A 13,854-nucleotide genomic window follows, 5' to 3' on the forward strand; every position below is an offset into this window, starting at 1 on the left:
CGTTGAAAAAAAAAATTTAAAGAAATGAGACAGTATTTTCATACGAAGAGTTTCCTATCACTGAATAGTGGATCAGTCACCACTGTATTGTTATATAATTGTTATAAAGACAGTGAAGGGTAGTTTTACATGTGGTAATTCCTGGAACAATGTGGTCCATTATAGTTTCTCAGTGAGCTGGTTTCCTAGTCTTGTTTTGATCAGTAAAAATCATTTTTTCTCCTATGGCTTCTTCCTAAACATCGAACCATTTCAGGGAAAAAGAAAGATAGCTCAATTGTTTTTGATGATTGGCTAATTTATCCCCTCCCAAATGTCACCAGAATTAATGTGCACCTTGAACCTTTGGTTAATCTCTTCAGGCTCTTCACTGGGTCATTAGAATTACTATATTTGGCACAAAAATAGCTGCATCTCACTTGTGTTTCCCTAAAAGAGACACTGTCTTTACAAATGGAAATATAATTTTCACAGATTTCTGCTTTTATAATATTTTAACATTTGTATGAAATCCTATGAACTGCCTTTGTTGATTATAAACTTCTTTATGTGAACATTGTTTCTTTGATTACCAAGACCAAAAATGATCATTTTGGGTAGTTTTTTACATCAATATTAAAATGTTCTTTAGGGGGTAAAGTACCATTTTAATGTGTACATTTATAAAGAAATTTTAACCAAAAACAGCATAGATACAATCGTGAAGATGTAACAAAGTTTTAAATGCTGTATGAATAGCTGTTCTAGAAAGAATAAGTTTTTACATACATATGCTTTTATCCTTGATCTAGATCAGAAAGTGGTTATTTGTGGTGTGTAATACATTGTCTTTAATTTGAGCTTGAAATTCGATTTGTATAAAACTTGATCAGGACAGGCCGTCCCATTTATCTTTCGTATCCATCTTTAACTTAAAAGGATTTCTTAAAAATAATCTTAGAGATTTTCTATTTAACCTTTTCATGATGAGAATTATCATCTAAAGAGAGGTGGTTTTGCTGTGGTTTCTCGCTCGGAAATGACTGAGCTAGAACTGGAGCTGAGGCCCCCGGCTCGAGCCTCTCTCCCCGCCTTTGCCCCTGCATATTTGGCCCTACAGTGTGGGCCTCACATTCTGTGTAGGTGCTTAGTAAATAGATTATACTGTAAAGTTGAATTTTGATCTACAGAATCACTGAGTAAACTTTGTATTTTCATAACACTCCGTGTCTAAGAAGTGAGTTCAAGGTCTGCCCCCCTGTCCTTCTCTCCCTGTCTCTCTCCTTCCCCTCCTCCTTCCCTACCCACCCCCCTTCTAAAATGTACTGATATATTGCTTAAAACTAGATATGTAACTTCCCAACACATGCCGTAGTTCAGTTTTAAAGATAACCACACGATAAGGTGTCAGTAGAGACTGGCATTTCCCTGACCCATCCACGCTCTGTGGCTTGTCTTCTGTGTTAATAATGCATATGTTTGTGAGACAGCTGGCTGAGCTTTTGAGAGAAGTCTGTGTTCCTGGATGTTTTTTTTCCCCCTGTGCAAAGCTAAATGAACCGCATGGGAATTGAACCTATAACCTTGGCCTCATTAATTTACCTTCTGTACAGTCGCCTTTTGGAAATTTATGTTCTACTGTAATGAGATTAAGAGTGCGATTTCATTCATTCAATAAATAGTAGCAACCATCCACTAATGGCAGCAGGGTGCACAGAGATGCACAGGACAAGATTTTTGCCCTCCAGGGATTAGGATAAGTGCACAGGTCACTAATGTGAGGCCCAAAGTGGTGTCTGCTGAAAGGGGGAGGGGAGGGTAGCGCAGTGCTGGGGTGAATCGGGGGAGGGAAAGCGGTGCTTGCTGCTGGGAGAACACCAGGGCTCCTAAAGGATGGATGTGCTACGGGGAGTGTGAACAGGGGTGAGGAAGCAGGGTTGTGTCAGTGCCAGTGTCCGCACCGACAGGGAGGTCAGCGTCATGCGGCCTGCACGAGGCTGGGCATGTGAGAGGACCTGCAGGGGAAGGTTGAGAGGGGGGAAGACTGAGCTGTCCTACCGAGGTCATCATTCATGGTGGTGTTGGTGGGACGATGGAAGTAATGAAGTCAAGCTCTTAAATAGGAAAAATCATTTGTCAGCCAGTGTGGAAGGAATTGGGAGGAGAGGCTGGTGACAGGGAGGATGCCTGAGAAAGTGAGAGACAGGGACCTGGATCCCTGTTCACAGTAGCCGGTGAGGCCGAACGGCAGACCTGGTGACTGTTAGATTTGCCAGTTAGGAAGGAGTCCAGGGTTTGAACCTGGGAGGTTCACAGATGGCAGTACCCTTCCAGAAGTGCATGGAACACAGATGCAGAGATGTTCTATAAAGGAAGTGAAAACAGGCCGTTGGACATGGGGGGAGTGTTTGGAGCCGGATGGGAAGATTTGGGAAGTCATTCACCAAGAGAGCTGTTTGAGCCGGGAGAGTCAATGAGATCATTAAGGGACAAAGTACAGAAATAAGGAAAAAGATGGCCAAGGGTCGAGCTCCGAAGAAAAGCTACATTGATGATCTAGAAAATGAGAAGGAGCCTGAAAAATAGAGGAGGCGTGTTAGGGAGAACAGGCTCAGTACAGTGTTACAGAAACCCAGGAGGCAGAGGGCTGCTGAGAGGCGTGTACAGGCAGATTTGCTCTAATGTCATTGAAAGATGGTAGTGAACAAGAGGGGAAAAGGGTTCGTGTTTGCTTTAGTTTTATAATGAAAAAGAAATGTTTTAATTTGAATTTCACAGTGCATCCTTTTTATGCTAGACTTTCTCTTCAACTTTTCTTAATTTGGTTCCACTACATACATCTCACTCTCAAGATAGTTAAAAACAAATCTCATTCCTTCATATAAGGACTGTGGGAGGACTTCAGAATTGACGATGGGATGGGTTTTATGGTGTCTGTTGCAATAATGCCAGTTATTCAAAATCAGTCATTTATTCAAGTGCTGACTGGGGTCCTGGTCTGCCCCAGGTACTAAATGGTCCAGGAACTGGGCACACGATCGTAAATAGCAGAAGAAAATCCTGGCTCCTATTGAGTTTACTTTTTTTGTGTGTCTGAGGAAGACAATAAACAGAGTACAGAGGTAAAGAGGACAATATATTCGATGGTAATTTGTTCCGAGAGGAAAAATAAAGCAGAAAGGGGATAGAGGGTCCTAAGGAAGGAGGCATTTTCAGCAGTGTAGTCAGGCCAGACTGAGAAGGTGACATTTGGATGAAGCCTTGAAGGAGGTGGGCGGGACTCTGTAGATATCTAGGTGAGAGGGGAGAGCAAGTGCAAAGGTTCTGAGGTGGGAGCACACCTGGTGGTTTTGGGGGCCACTGAGGAGGCCAGTGTTGCTGAGTGGTATAGGCAAGCAAGAGAGGTTAGAGAAGTCTGGGAGGCCAGATTTGGCCCTGCGGTAACATGGATAACTGACTTTTCTTTTGAGTGTGAGGGAAAGCCCCTGGATGGTTTTGAGCAAAGGAGTGAATAAAGATGATTCTGGCTGCAGAGGAAGGAAGGGGTGGCAAGGAAAAACAGGAAGATCACCTAGGAGGCTTTTGCAAATCCCTGCGAAGAGGTGTTGACAGCTGAAGCTTAGTGGTACGAGAGGAGGTGTGTGAAGTGAGTAGAATCTGGATGTATTCTGAAGGCAGAGTAAATAGAATTTAGCAGATTGGATGTGTGGAGGGAGAGAGTAAAGAGTCAGAGATGAGTCCAAGTTGCTGTTTTAGTTTGCCAGGGCCATGGTAACAAAGTACCACAAACCGGGTGGCTTAAACAACAAAGATGTATTGTCTCACGGTCCTGAAGACCCAAAGTCCAAGGTTAACGTGGGAGCAGGATTGCTTCCTTCTGAAGGCTGTTAGGGAGAATCTGTTTCTTACCTGTCTCCAGCTTCTGGTGGTTTTCTGGCAATCTTTGATGTTAACTGGCTCGTGAAAGTGTCACTGCCTTTACCTTCACATGGCATTCTCTGTGTGTGTCTGTGTCCTGATTTCCACTTTTTAAGAAGGATGTGGGTCATGTTGGAATAGGGGTCCACCCTACTCTAGAATGCTCTCATCTTAACTAAGGTATCTGCTATGACTCTATTCCCAAAAGAGATCACACTTGGAGGTTCTAGGGACTAGGACTTCAACATGGGAATTTTGGAGAAGACACAGCTCAGCCCGTAACAGTTGCCATTAACCGAGATGACAAAGTCTGTCTGTAGGAGGAGCAGGTTTGGGGCAGGGAGAAGATCAGCGAAGTTATGGACATGTTAAGTTTGAGGTGTACCTCAGACACTCAAGTGGGCATGTCAGGCAGGTGGATAAATGAGTCAGAAATTTCAGGAGGTGTCTGAGCTGGAGATAAATATTTGGAAGCCCTGGGCATATCCATGTTGTTAAAGCTAAGAAACTAGACAAGAGCACAGAGAGGATGGGTTTGACAAGAGGAGGAGGGTTATAAAAAGTGAAGTTAAGAGATTATTAAGTTTGGAGACCAAGACCAAGGCTCCCATAAATGTGAAACACAAGTCCTACCTACGCTTGTAGTTGTGAAAAAGCAGCCACAGTTAACGACGATTGTAAGTTGCATTCTAATTGTTTATGAACTTGCGATATTTCCCTGTGAGGGGTAAGAGAGGTAAGAGGGTCGGACAGAGCATGGGTTGAGTTTCTCTGACATGCTGAAGAAGTTACTGGTGCTGAAATGGAATGTTTTGAATGCCATAAAGAAGTCAAAGGACACTAATAAAAATAATAAAGAGCACTTTTCTCGGAAGGAGAAACAACTTTGGAGAACATTGTTGCAGTCCTTGATTTAAGAAGTCATTTTCTAAAAAGTCAGTCATGCTGCAGTGCTCCAGCAGCTGAATACTTTGTTCCTTCTGTTTTTCGTGAGAGCATAGTGAAAACGTCTTTAAAAAAAAAAAAAAAAAATTACCAGGACAGAATTAATCACGTTTTAGCTAATTTGGAAAACAGAGAAAGCATCACCGTGACATAACCATTCTAGTCTTCTAATGTGTTTTCTTTGAGTCTTTTCCACATGTTCCTGCTGTTTCACATGGAGACTGATGTCGTCGTGACAGCAAGGCGATGATGGTGACATACAACAGTTCTATTCAGAGTCTTCTGAACACATCCATCTGGCATTTCCCTGAGCCGTTGCACCTCTGCTTCCCCCGCACCTTTTCTTTGTCCAGCTCTCATCCTGTTGTGCTTCCAGATTCAGTTCAGTGGTCACCTTTGGGGAAGTGCTTCCCTACTGGCAGAGTCCCACCCTTCCCAGTATGTGCCGCCATACTACCCCGCACCATAGCACTTACCGTAATTGTTCAGGTCCCCACTCACTGGAGGACAGAGACTGGCTTTGGGTATTTATTTCCTTAGTACCTTGCATAGGGCCTGTGGGTACATATTCAACAAATACATGTGGACTACAAATGAATAATGTCACCTTCTTTGCCTGTTCAGAATACGTCTGTCACTGAACTGCGATGCCTTATTAGAATGTAAAATATTCTTGTTTAAATTAGCACAGTAATATAGAATGTATCACAGTATATATGAGAAGATTCCCCTTTAAAAGTATTCATAGAGGGGCACCTGGCACATGAATAAAAGTATTCATAGAGGGGCACATAGAGGGGCACCTGGGTGGCTCAGTCCGTTAAATGTCCGTCCGACTTCAACTCAGGTGATGATCTCACGGTTCGTGAGTTTGAGCCCGTGTAGGGCTGACAGCTCAGAGCCTGGAGCCTGCTTTGGATTCCGTGTCTCTCTGTCTCTCTGTCCCTCCCCTCTTCGCACTGTCTCTCTTTCAAAAATAAATAAGCAATAAAAAATTTTTGTAAGTATTCATACAGATTTTTGTCTAAAGGGCTGAATTTTCCCCTAAAAACTGATGCCCTTCATTTTCTTACCAGAAAGATACCTGAGATATTCACCACATAATGGCTTTTGTTTTTTGAGTATTGACTGTGTCCTTTTAGTAAGCAAAATGAAGTGATTTGAACATACCTATATAAGGTAACACGGAAAAATGCAGAAGCTTGGAGGGGTAGAATTGCTGGCAGTCAAGGCAAGAATTTTTACATTTTGATTAGTGGATTGTTTTGGAAATAGGAGAGTTTTTTATCTGGCATAATTGAGATATATAATGTGAGTCTGGGTGAAGAGAGTAAAGAAGTATTGTAATAGCTCTTTGATGCCAAAAATACTTCCATAATGACTCAGCTCAAGATTCTCCTCCTCCCTGCCCACCTAGAATGCAAATAATTTTTTTGGTCAACTTTCTCAAAAATAGCGGGGCCGGGGGGAATATTTATGTGATTATTGTTTCTTGGTATTGAGAAAAGGCTTTGCTGCATAGAATTCTGGATAGCATTACTCCACTGATAGGGTTTTACCTTCATTTTCTAGGTCACATCTGTGACCAGTAAATACTGAATTCATTTATGAAACTGCGAGTATTGACAAAGTTTGAGCTAAGCTGTACAGCATATCAAATTTGCTATTGTAGCGTATTTATTTAAATCTTGATTTCTTTCCCCAGCTCTACTTTACGAAGTGTTTCTACTGGATCTTCAAGACCTTCCAAAATATGTTTGGTGTGTGGGGATGAGGCTTCAGGATGTCATTATGGGGTAGTAACCTGTGGCAGCTGCAAAGTATTCTTCAAAAGAGCAGTGGAAGGTAAATGTTCATGTGGGTGTTCCTTTTACACGTTTTCTTTCCTGCTGCATAGTTTGCGTGCATAGTTAACTCTAAATCACTACTGGGAAATAGATACAAAATACTTCTGAGGCAGTCTGTCAGTGATAAATAGTAGTAATGTCTTATCTAAAAACCACCTGGAGATTTTCCACTGAGTGCTGTTGAATGGGCAGAATTTGAAATTGGGAATTGAGATCTGTCAGAAAGAACTTTTTTGTTTTTATTGGTCTTTGTTTTTCAGTGAGACTTAGAAAAATAATTCTCCATAAACTTAATTTAAATGATGTGCAAGAGCATTTTTACTAGGCACACATAGAATGTGTCACGTCTTTTCTGTGTTTTTGTATAAATATATGTGTTTGTGGCAAATTGAAATTTTAATATCAGGATCGTGTCTGTGAGTTAAGTTGTGTTCCATGCAGAATAATTGCATTGAACAGCTGCTTCAGATTCCAGGTCCCTGCTTCAGTCCTACCGTTGTTCTAACTGAAGGTTTCCAAACCAGTACACTAAATTAAACATTTGACTGAGATTCTCTAGGTATATTTAGGCTAGCTTTGCTTCTGTCCAAGTAATTGTACTTCCTGAGGAGAGGTAGTCTTTTAGATTGTGTTCTCCTTCCTCCGTCCTCACTTGTAAGCCATTAATTACCATCAGACTTAGATGGTTTTAGTAATATTGACTGTATGATTGGCTGAAGTGTAGAAGTTTTGCTCTTAGTAGCAGCATTATTGCATCATTGATGCTTATTTTATGGAGGAGCTCAACACTAAGACTCCTGTAGGTTTATTTCTCGGGCAGTTTTCTGGGGGATGAACTACTGCTTCAGAGACTTAAAGCACTTGAATGTTTCATCCTTGTTTTGCTGGTGACCACAGGAAGCTGGTGTCCTCAGTTCTGGATGGAAAAGCTGACCAACTCGTTATTTCTGTGCTTCTAGGATTGGTTTCGTGTTATTTAATTAATATTACATGATTTTACATTATTTACACTATTAATTATTTAATAGTCCCGAAACTCAGCATTGAATTGGTAATAGGAGTTCTGTATTTCTCAGAATATGGGCTCTTGGTTACAGGTGACAGAAAATCAACACAAACAGGCTTAAGCAGCAGTGGAAATTCATTGGCTCACATAACCGTAAAGCCCTGGTGTAGGCTTGGCTTCAAACAAGCCATGGTTGTAAACCAGGTGGTTAGAACTCCATTGTATTCTCTGCAGTGCTTGACTTTGCTCTGACTCTGTTCTCATCCAGGTTCTCTCATGGTGATAACTACCAGGACCTCATTAAAAAGAAGTTCTCTGTTCCCAGCAGTTCTTAGAAAAGCTCCCAGTTAAATCTCCTCTAAGACTGCACTTGGCTCCCATGTTCCCCTCCAAACCAATTACAGTGACCTGGGAATGCAGTGATCTGACAGGCTAGTTCTGGCCAGAGTCAGCCAACTTAAACTACCTACACTAACAGTGGGGAAGAGCATTTCCTGTAGGAAACCATGGATTCTGTTACCAGGAGATTGATTTCTGGAAAATAAATTTGTGCAGTACTGAGATCAATTTATTTTTTAAGACTTTCCTCACCCACCACTCCCCTCTTTCTATCCTTAACTATATGATTGGCTCAGTAGAAGATAAGATAATAAGGTAAAATTACCTTTGGTACCTTCCTAATGCCACTTTGTACCTTCCAATATAAGGACTCCCCTCTTAGGCTCACTAATTAGTGAACAAAGTAAGGCAATATATAACAATAAAGCAGTGTAGAGAGGGCATTTGGAATGGTACCCTCTGTGGTACCCTGCCTGTGGCTCAGCCTTCGTATCAGAACCCAAGTTGTGGCTGTTTTTGGAACCTGGACTTCTCTGCTTCTGAAGCAAATGGCTTTCCCAAAGGTTTTGCTTAGTTTTGTTGTTTTAAGTAGTTTCTATGGAAGTAGCTGAGGAAACAATTGTTTTTGTAACTGAGGTATAAATAAATATGGAAAAACCTTGATGTCTAGACATCCTTTTCTTCCATTGGAAATTTGATCGATAATAGATAATGAAACTTGATGAGCACCTTTTAAGACTTTTATTAATATAGCTTAGTCCTGGGGCGCCTGGGTGGCTCAGTCGGTTAAGCGTCCGACTTCTGCTCAGGTCATGATCTCACGGTTCCTGAGTTCAAGCCCTGCATTGGGCTCTGTGCTGACAGCTCAGAGCCTGGAGCCTGCTTTGGATTCTGTCTCCCTCTCTCTCTCTCTGCTCTTCCCCTCCTGACACTCTCTCTCTCTCTCTCTCTCTCTCTCTCTCTCTCTCTCTCTCAAAAATAAAATAAACATTAAAAATTAAAAAAAATATAACGTAGTCCCTATTTTGGGGGGAATTCTGATTTGATTTGACTTTACTTTTTTTAATATGAAATTTATTGTCAAATTGGTTTCCATACAACACCCAGTGCTCATCCCAACAGGTGCCCTCCTCAATACCCATCACCCACCCTCCCCTCCCTCCCACCTGCCCATCCAGGAAGTAGCGACAGCTAACAAATTGATCAAAAACTACTTAAGCAATATAACGGAACAAGAATTTAGAATAATAGTCATAAAATTAATTGCTGGGTTGAAAAAAGCATAGAGGATAGCAGAGAATCTATTGCTACAGAGATCAAGGGACTAAGAAATAGTCACGAGGAGCTAAAAAATGCTATAAATGAGGTGCAAAATAAAATGGAGGCAGCCATAGCACAGATTGAAGAGGCAAAAGAGAGAATAGGTGAATTAGAAGATAAAATTATGGAAAAAGAGGAAGCTGAGAAAAAGATAAAAATTCAGGAGTATGAGGGGAGAATTAGAGAACTAAGTGGGAATTTTGATTTTAGAGCTCACCTGAGTGAAACCAGACCATAAATTTTGAAAATAAACTTGATCAGAGTGAGGACTTACTTGTTTTTATTTTGTATTTGTATTTACTGTTTTATCATGTGTGTATGAGAGAGAATATGTGAGAAGTTGGACTCTGTATCAGAACTTTTTTGATTTAATAAAAATAAATTATTTTTATAATACTTTATAGTTGGAAGCACTAGTTTCATAAAATTATGGTATATGGATATATTATTCTTCCCCTTTTATAGATGAAGAAAGTTGGGATCAGACCCAGTTTATCAATCTATTCAGAATCATTAGACCAAACTTGGACCTGGATTAAAGTCTCAGGACTCCACACCTAGACCCAACCCAGCATCTCACAACTCTGAATCTCTCAGTCTACTTCTTTCATTTTCTATAATTTTCAAGCTCATGGAAACTCTACCCTATATGTCATTTGTTCATGCCTACTTGGTGATAATGGTGTGGTGTAAGCATTGAGAAGACATAATTTGCTCTATATTATAGTGTATCTAAAAATATATAATACATATATATAACACATAAATATATGTAATACGTGTATATATATATACACACACACACACACACACACTGTGTGTGTGTGTGTGTGTGTGTATAGATAGATATCAGGCTTTCCCTGATAACCTTAAGCTCTTCCTTAGATTATAAAAGCAGAGAATTCAAGAACCAGTAGATAGAGGGAGCTGGGATAAGGGGAGTCAGGTAAGCTGAAAAGAGCTAACCACACCAAGCGCAGAACTGGAAGCATCCACTAGAGTGGAGGCAGGAAGAAAGATGGAACAGTCTGAGCTCTGAGTTTACTGGTTTAGGGCTTTATGCCCTAGAGCACTCCACTCTAAAGCTTGGTATAATAGTGTAGTAGTAACGGTGTAAGGAGACTGCAAATCATTTGTTAAAAGTATAAATTATGGGGACACCCGGGTGGCTCAGTTGGTTAAGCACCTGACTCTTGATCTCGGCTCAGGTCATCTCATGGTTCATGAGATTGAGCCCCACATCAGGCTCTGCGCTGACAGTGCAGAGCCTGCTTGTGATTCTCTTTCTCTCTTTCTCTCTCTCTCTCTCCCTCTCCCTCCCTCCCTCCCATCCACACACTTTCTCAAAATAGGTAAATAAACTTAAAAAAAAACATTAAAAAATGTGTAAATTATGTTCTTTGTGTTCTGTTTAATGGGACATATATATGTGCTTATTTTTTTTATCTTAAACATTTAATATAAAAAAACTTAGAAGTCTCATCCAGAACAGCTTATTTTCCAATAATGTCAGTTAAGAGCCATATTATTGTATGTTACAAATGGAAGTTTATAATTTGTTTTTAAATTTGAATTGCTTATTTGCCTTGAAGTTTTGTCAAGATCTTTCTATCTTAAAAGGAAAAAGAATATGGGGCGCCTGGGTGGCTCAGTCGGTTAAGTGTCCGACTTCGGCTCAGGTCATGATCTCGCGGTCTGTGAGTTCTGGCCCCGCGTCAGGCTCTGTGCTGACTGCTCAGAGCCTGGAGCCCGTTCCAGATTCTGTGTCTCCCTCTCTCTCTGCACCTCCCCCATTCATGCTCCGTCTCTCTCTGTCTCAAAAATAAATAAACATTAAAAAAAAAAAAAAGAAAAAAAAAGGAAAAAGAATAAACATTTATATATTTGTATTTTTTAAGTAGGGTTCTCCCTTGGTGGAAACTGGACTGGTTTTAGGGTCAGAGGATTTAGTTTTTTTTTGTTTTTTTGTTTTTTTTTTTTAATTAAAAGAATCTTTATTTATTTTTTTTTCAATATATGAAATTTATTGTCAGATTGGTTTGCATACAACACCCAGTGCTCATCCCAAAAGGTGCCCTCCTCAATACCCATCACCCACCCTCCCCTCCCTCCCACCCCCCATCAACCCTCAGTTTGTCCTCAGTTTTTAACAGTCTCTTATGCTTTGGCTGTCTCCCACTGTAACCTCTTTCAGAGGATTTAATTTTAATTTCTGGCTCTGTCACTCACTAGGTATGAGAGTAAGACATTATTTAATTTTTTTAATTGAAAAAAATTTTATAACATGTCATTATTTAATTTGCCTATATAATTTCTTTATATCTAAATAGGGAAAGTAGTATTGCCCTACCTAATGCTAAGAAAAATAAAATGGAAACAAAATGTTTTTGCAGATTTTATAAATCATCAAGTGGCATCAAAATATTAGATTTATTCTGTAGAATCAAATGCTACAGTTCTCTGGTTAATGTCTTTAGAGAGAGGTTGTGTAAGTGGTACAATAATGTGGCACTTTTAGGTTTTTGTTTTTTCTTCGTTAGGTTTTTATTTTTCCTGTAATACATTATTTTCTTCATAGAGCTCCCTTGGAGGTTGTAAGATTGTTCTAGCCTAGGAGTTTTCAAAGTTCTCAGAGGGCATGTGGGAGAAGTGGGCAGAGGGTCTGCCAGAATTTTCTGGAGAGGCTGTCCCACATGTTCCAACTCAGCCTAGACTGTTGATATTTACCCCATAATTGACCCTTTGTCACCCATGCAGGCAGTCTTGCCTTTGGAAGTTGCATAGTGAGAGAAAATATTAAGAGCCACCAACCTACTGGACCTTCAGCTCCTCTGTGAGATGTCTTTAGGGTGAGACAGTCTTATCTCCAGAACGGAGCAAGACTATAGATATAGAGTAGCCACCAAATAAATGTTTGAATGTACACATGAATGTTTACACGTGGCATGAGAGCAGTTGAGGTTAAGTGACTTCCCTGCAAATCAGGAAATTAGCAATGAAACCAGCGCAAGAGTTGGTGCAGGCTTTTGACCTTCTAATCTGCAACTTGTAATTATAGTCTGAGTTTTTACTCTCTCTTTCCAACTGTAAATTGCCATTAGTTTCATCTCATGTGTATTTTATTTTGTGATCCCTCAGTGAACAGAGGCGACTACATTCACTACACTATTTTATAACCTAATTTCCTTTTTGGATACCCAGTGTACAAGCAGTGTCTGGAAGACACAGCTACCACAAATCACTGAAGAGGTACAAGGCTAGGAAAGGACAGAGCTCATTATTATGTAAAGTCAACTGGATTTATATTTTTGCAAGCAGACCTGTTAGGCTAAAGAGTGCGTATCTTGGTAAGGTCAGCCAAATCATGTGATGTCAGTTTCCATACTTAGACATTTCCTTTTAAGTAAGAGACTTACAAACCTATTTCCTGAAACAAAATAACTTTAAGAGGTACAATTGCAGATTAATCAAAAGATTCCTCAAATAGGCAGAATTTTAAGGTAACCAAGCCTCTGAACATGTATTTCAGTCTTAACATATGTAGTTCACAGCATGTAGATTTGAAAATCTTTATAGTTTATTCTTTGAAAAAAATTTTTTAAATGTTTATTTTTGAGAGAGCATGAGTGGGGGAGGGGCAGAGAGAGAGAGTGAGAGAGAGAGAGAGAAAGAGAGACAGAGTCCGAAGCAAGCTCCAGGATCTGTCAGCATAGAGCCCGATGTGGGTCTCGAACTCACAGACTGCGAGATCGTGATCTCAGTCAAAGTCAGATGCTCAACCAACTGAGCCACCCAGGTACCCCTATACTTTATTCTTTGAGGTAACTGTTGTTAAGGAAATGTGATGGTTGGTTAATAGTTAATTTCCTTTGCTTTATAAAATTAATGATTAAACTGAACAGGTCCAGAGGAACTTGTCTCACTGTGTCATATACCCACATTAGCCCTATCACTGCAATGTGAGCAAGTGGGAGGTGCAGGGGGGTGGGGATGGGCACAATACAGTTGCACCCCAAAATAGAGAACTTGAATTTAGTGGACACACATTATTCAGGGTGGCATTATATAATAATTGAAATATAGGTATTCCCTTATAACTTGAAATATAAAATTAAGGAAATGATAATGCAAGGAAATAACATATATTTATTAGATGTCTTCAGTTCATGCTACGATACAGCCCTCAGTGTCTCCATGAGCCAGGTACAGGGAGCTAAAGAACATCAAAGTCCATTGTCACTTACAGAACTGCTGAGTCAGAGATAGGAAACCAAGGACTGTTCTGGCTTACAGTTTTCTCATAAAACTCTTTAAAGATGATTTCTTTCCTTTACCAGATGTTAGGAAATGGATAACCTGGTTCTTTCTACTCACTTATTTTAAGAGCTTAAATAAATATCTATTTAGTAGATTATATCTACGGTTTTTATGAACCCTCCCTTCCTCCTTGTATAATCATAAGGCTTTAGTGTTAATTGCACGTTTGCCCAGATTTTTTGT

The 13,854-nt window shown here is 40.1% G+C and overlaps 1 protein-coding gene across 4 annotated transcripts in view; it reads left to right on the forward strand.

The window, feature by feature from the left end:
* The window catches only part of NR3C2 (nuclear receptor subfamily 3 group C member 2), a 357,183-nt gene that overhangs the window by 169,895 nt on the left and 173,434 nt on the right, over nt 1-13,854 (forward strand). For 3 of the 4 annotated variants that reach the window (XM_086704130.1, XM_086704131.1, XM_086704129.1), the window contains exon 3: nt 6,548-6,699. In XM_086704130.1, the coding sequence (XP_086560256.1) occupies nt 6,548-6,699 (152 nt within the window). The remainder of the gene's footprint in view (nt 1-6,547; nt 6,700-13,854) is intronic. The other variant, XM_025921329.2, reaches the window with a different exon arrangement.

The sequence above is a fragment of the Puma concolor genome, chromosome B1 (genome assembly GCF_028749965.1).
Source record: "Puma concolor isolate L17-30 chromosome B1, mPumCon1.1.hap2, whole genome shotgun sequence".
NCBI classification, from domain to species: domain Eukaryota; kingdom Metazoa; phylum Chordata; class Mammalia; order Carnivora; family Felidae; genus Puma; species Puma concolor.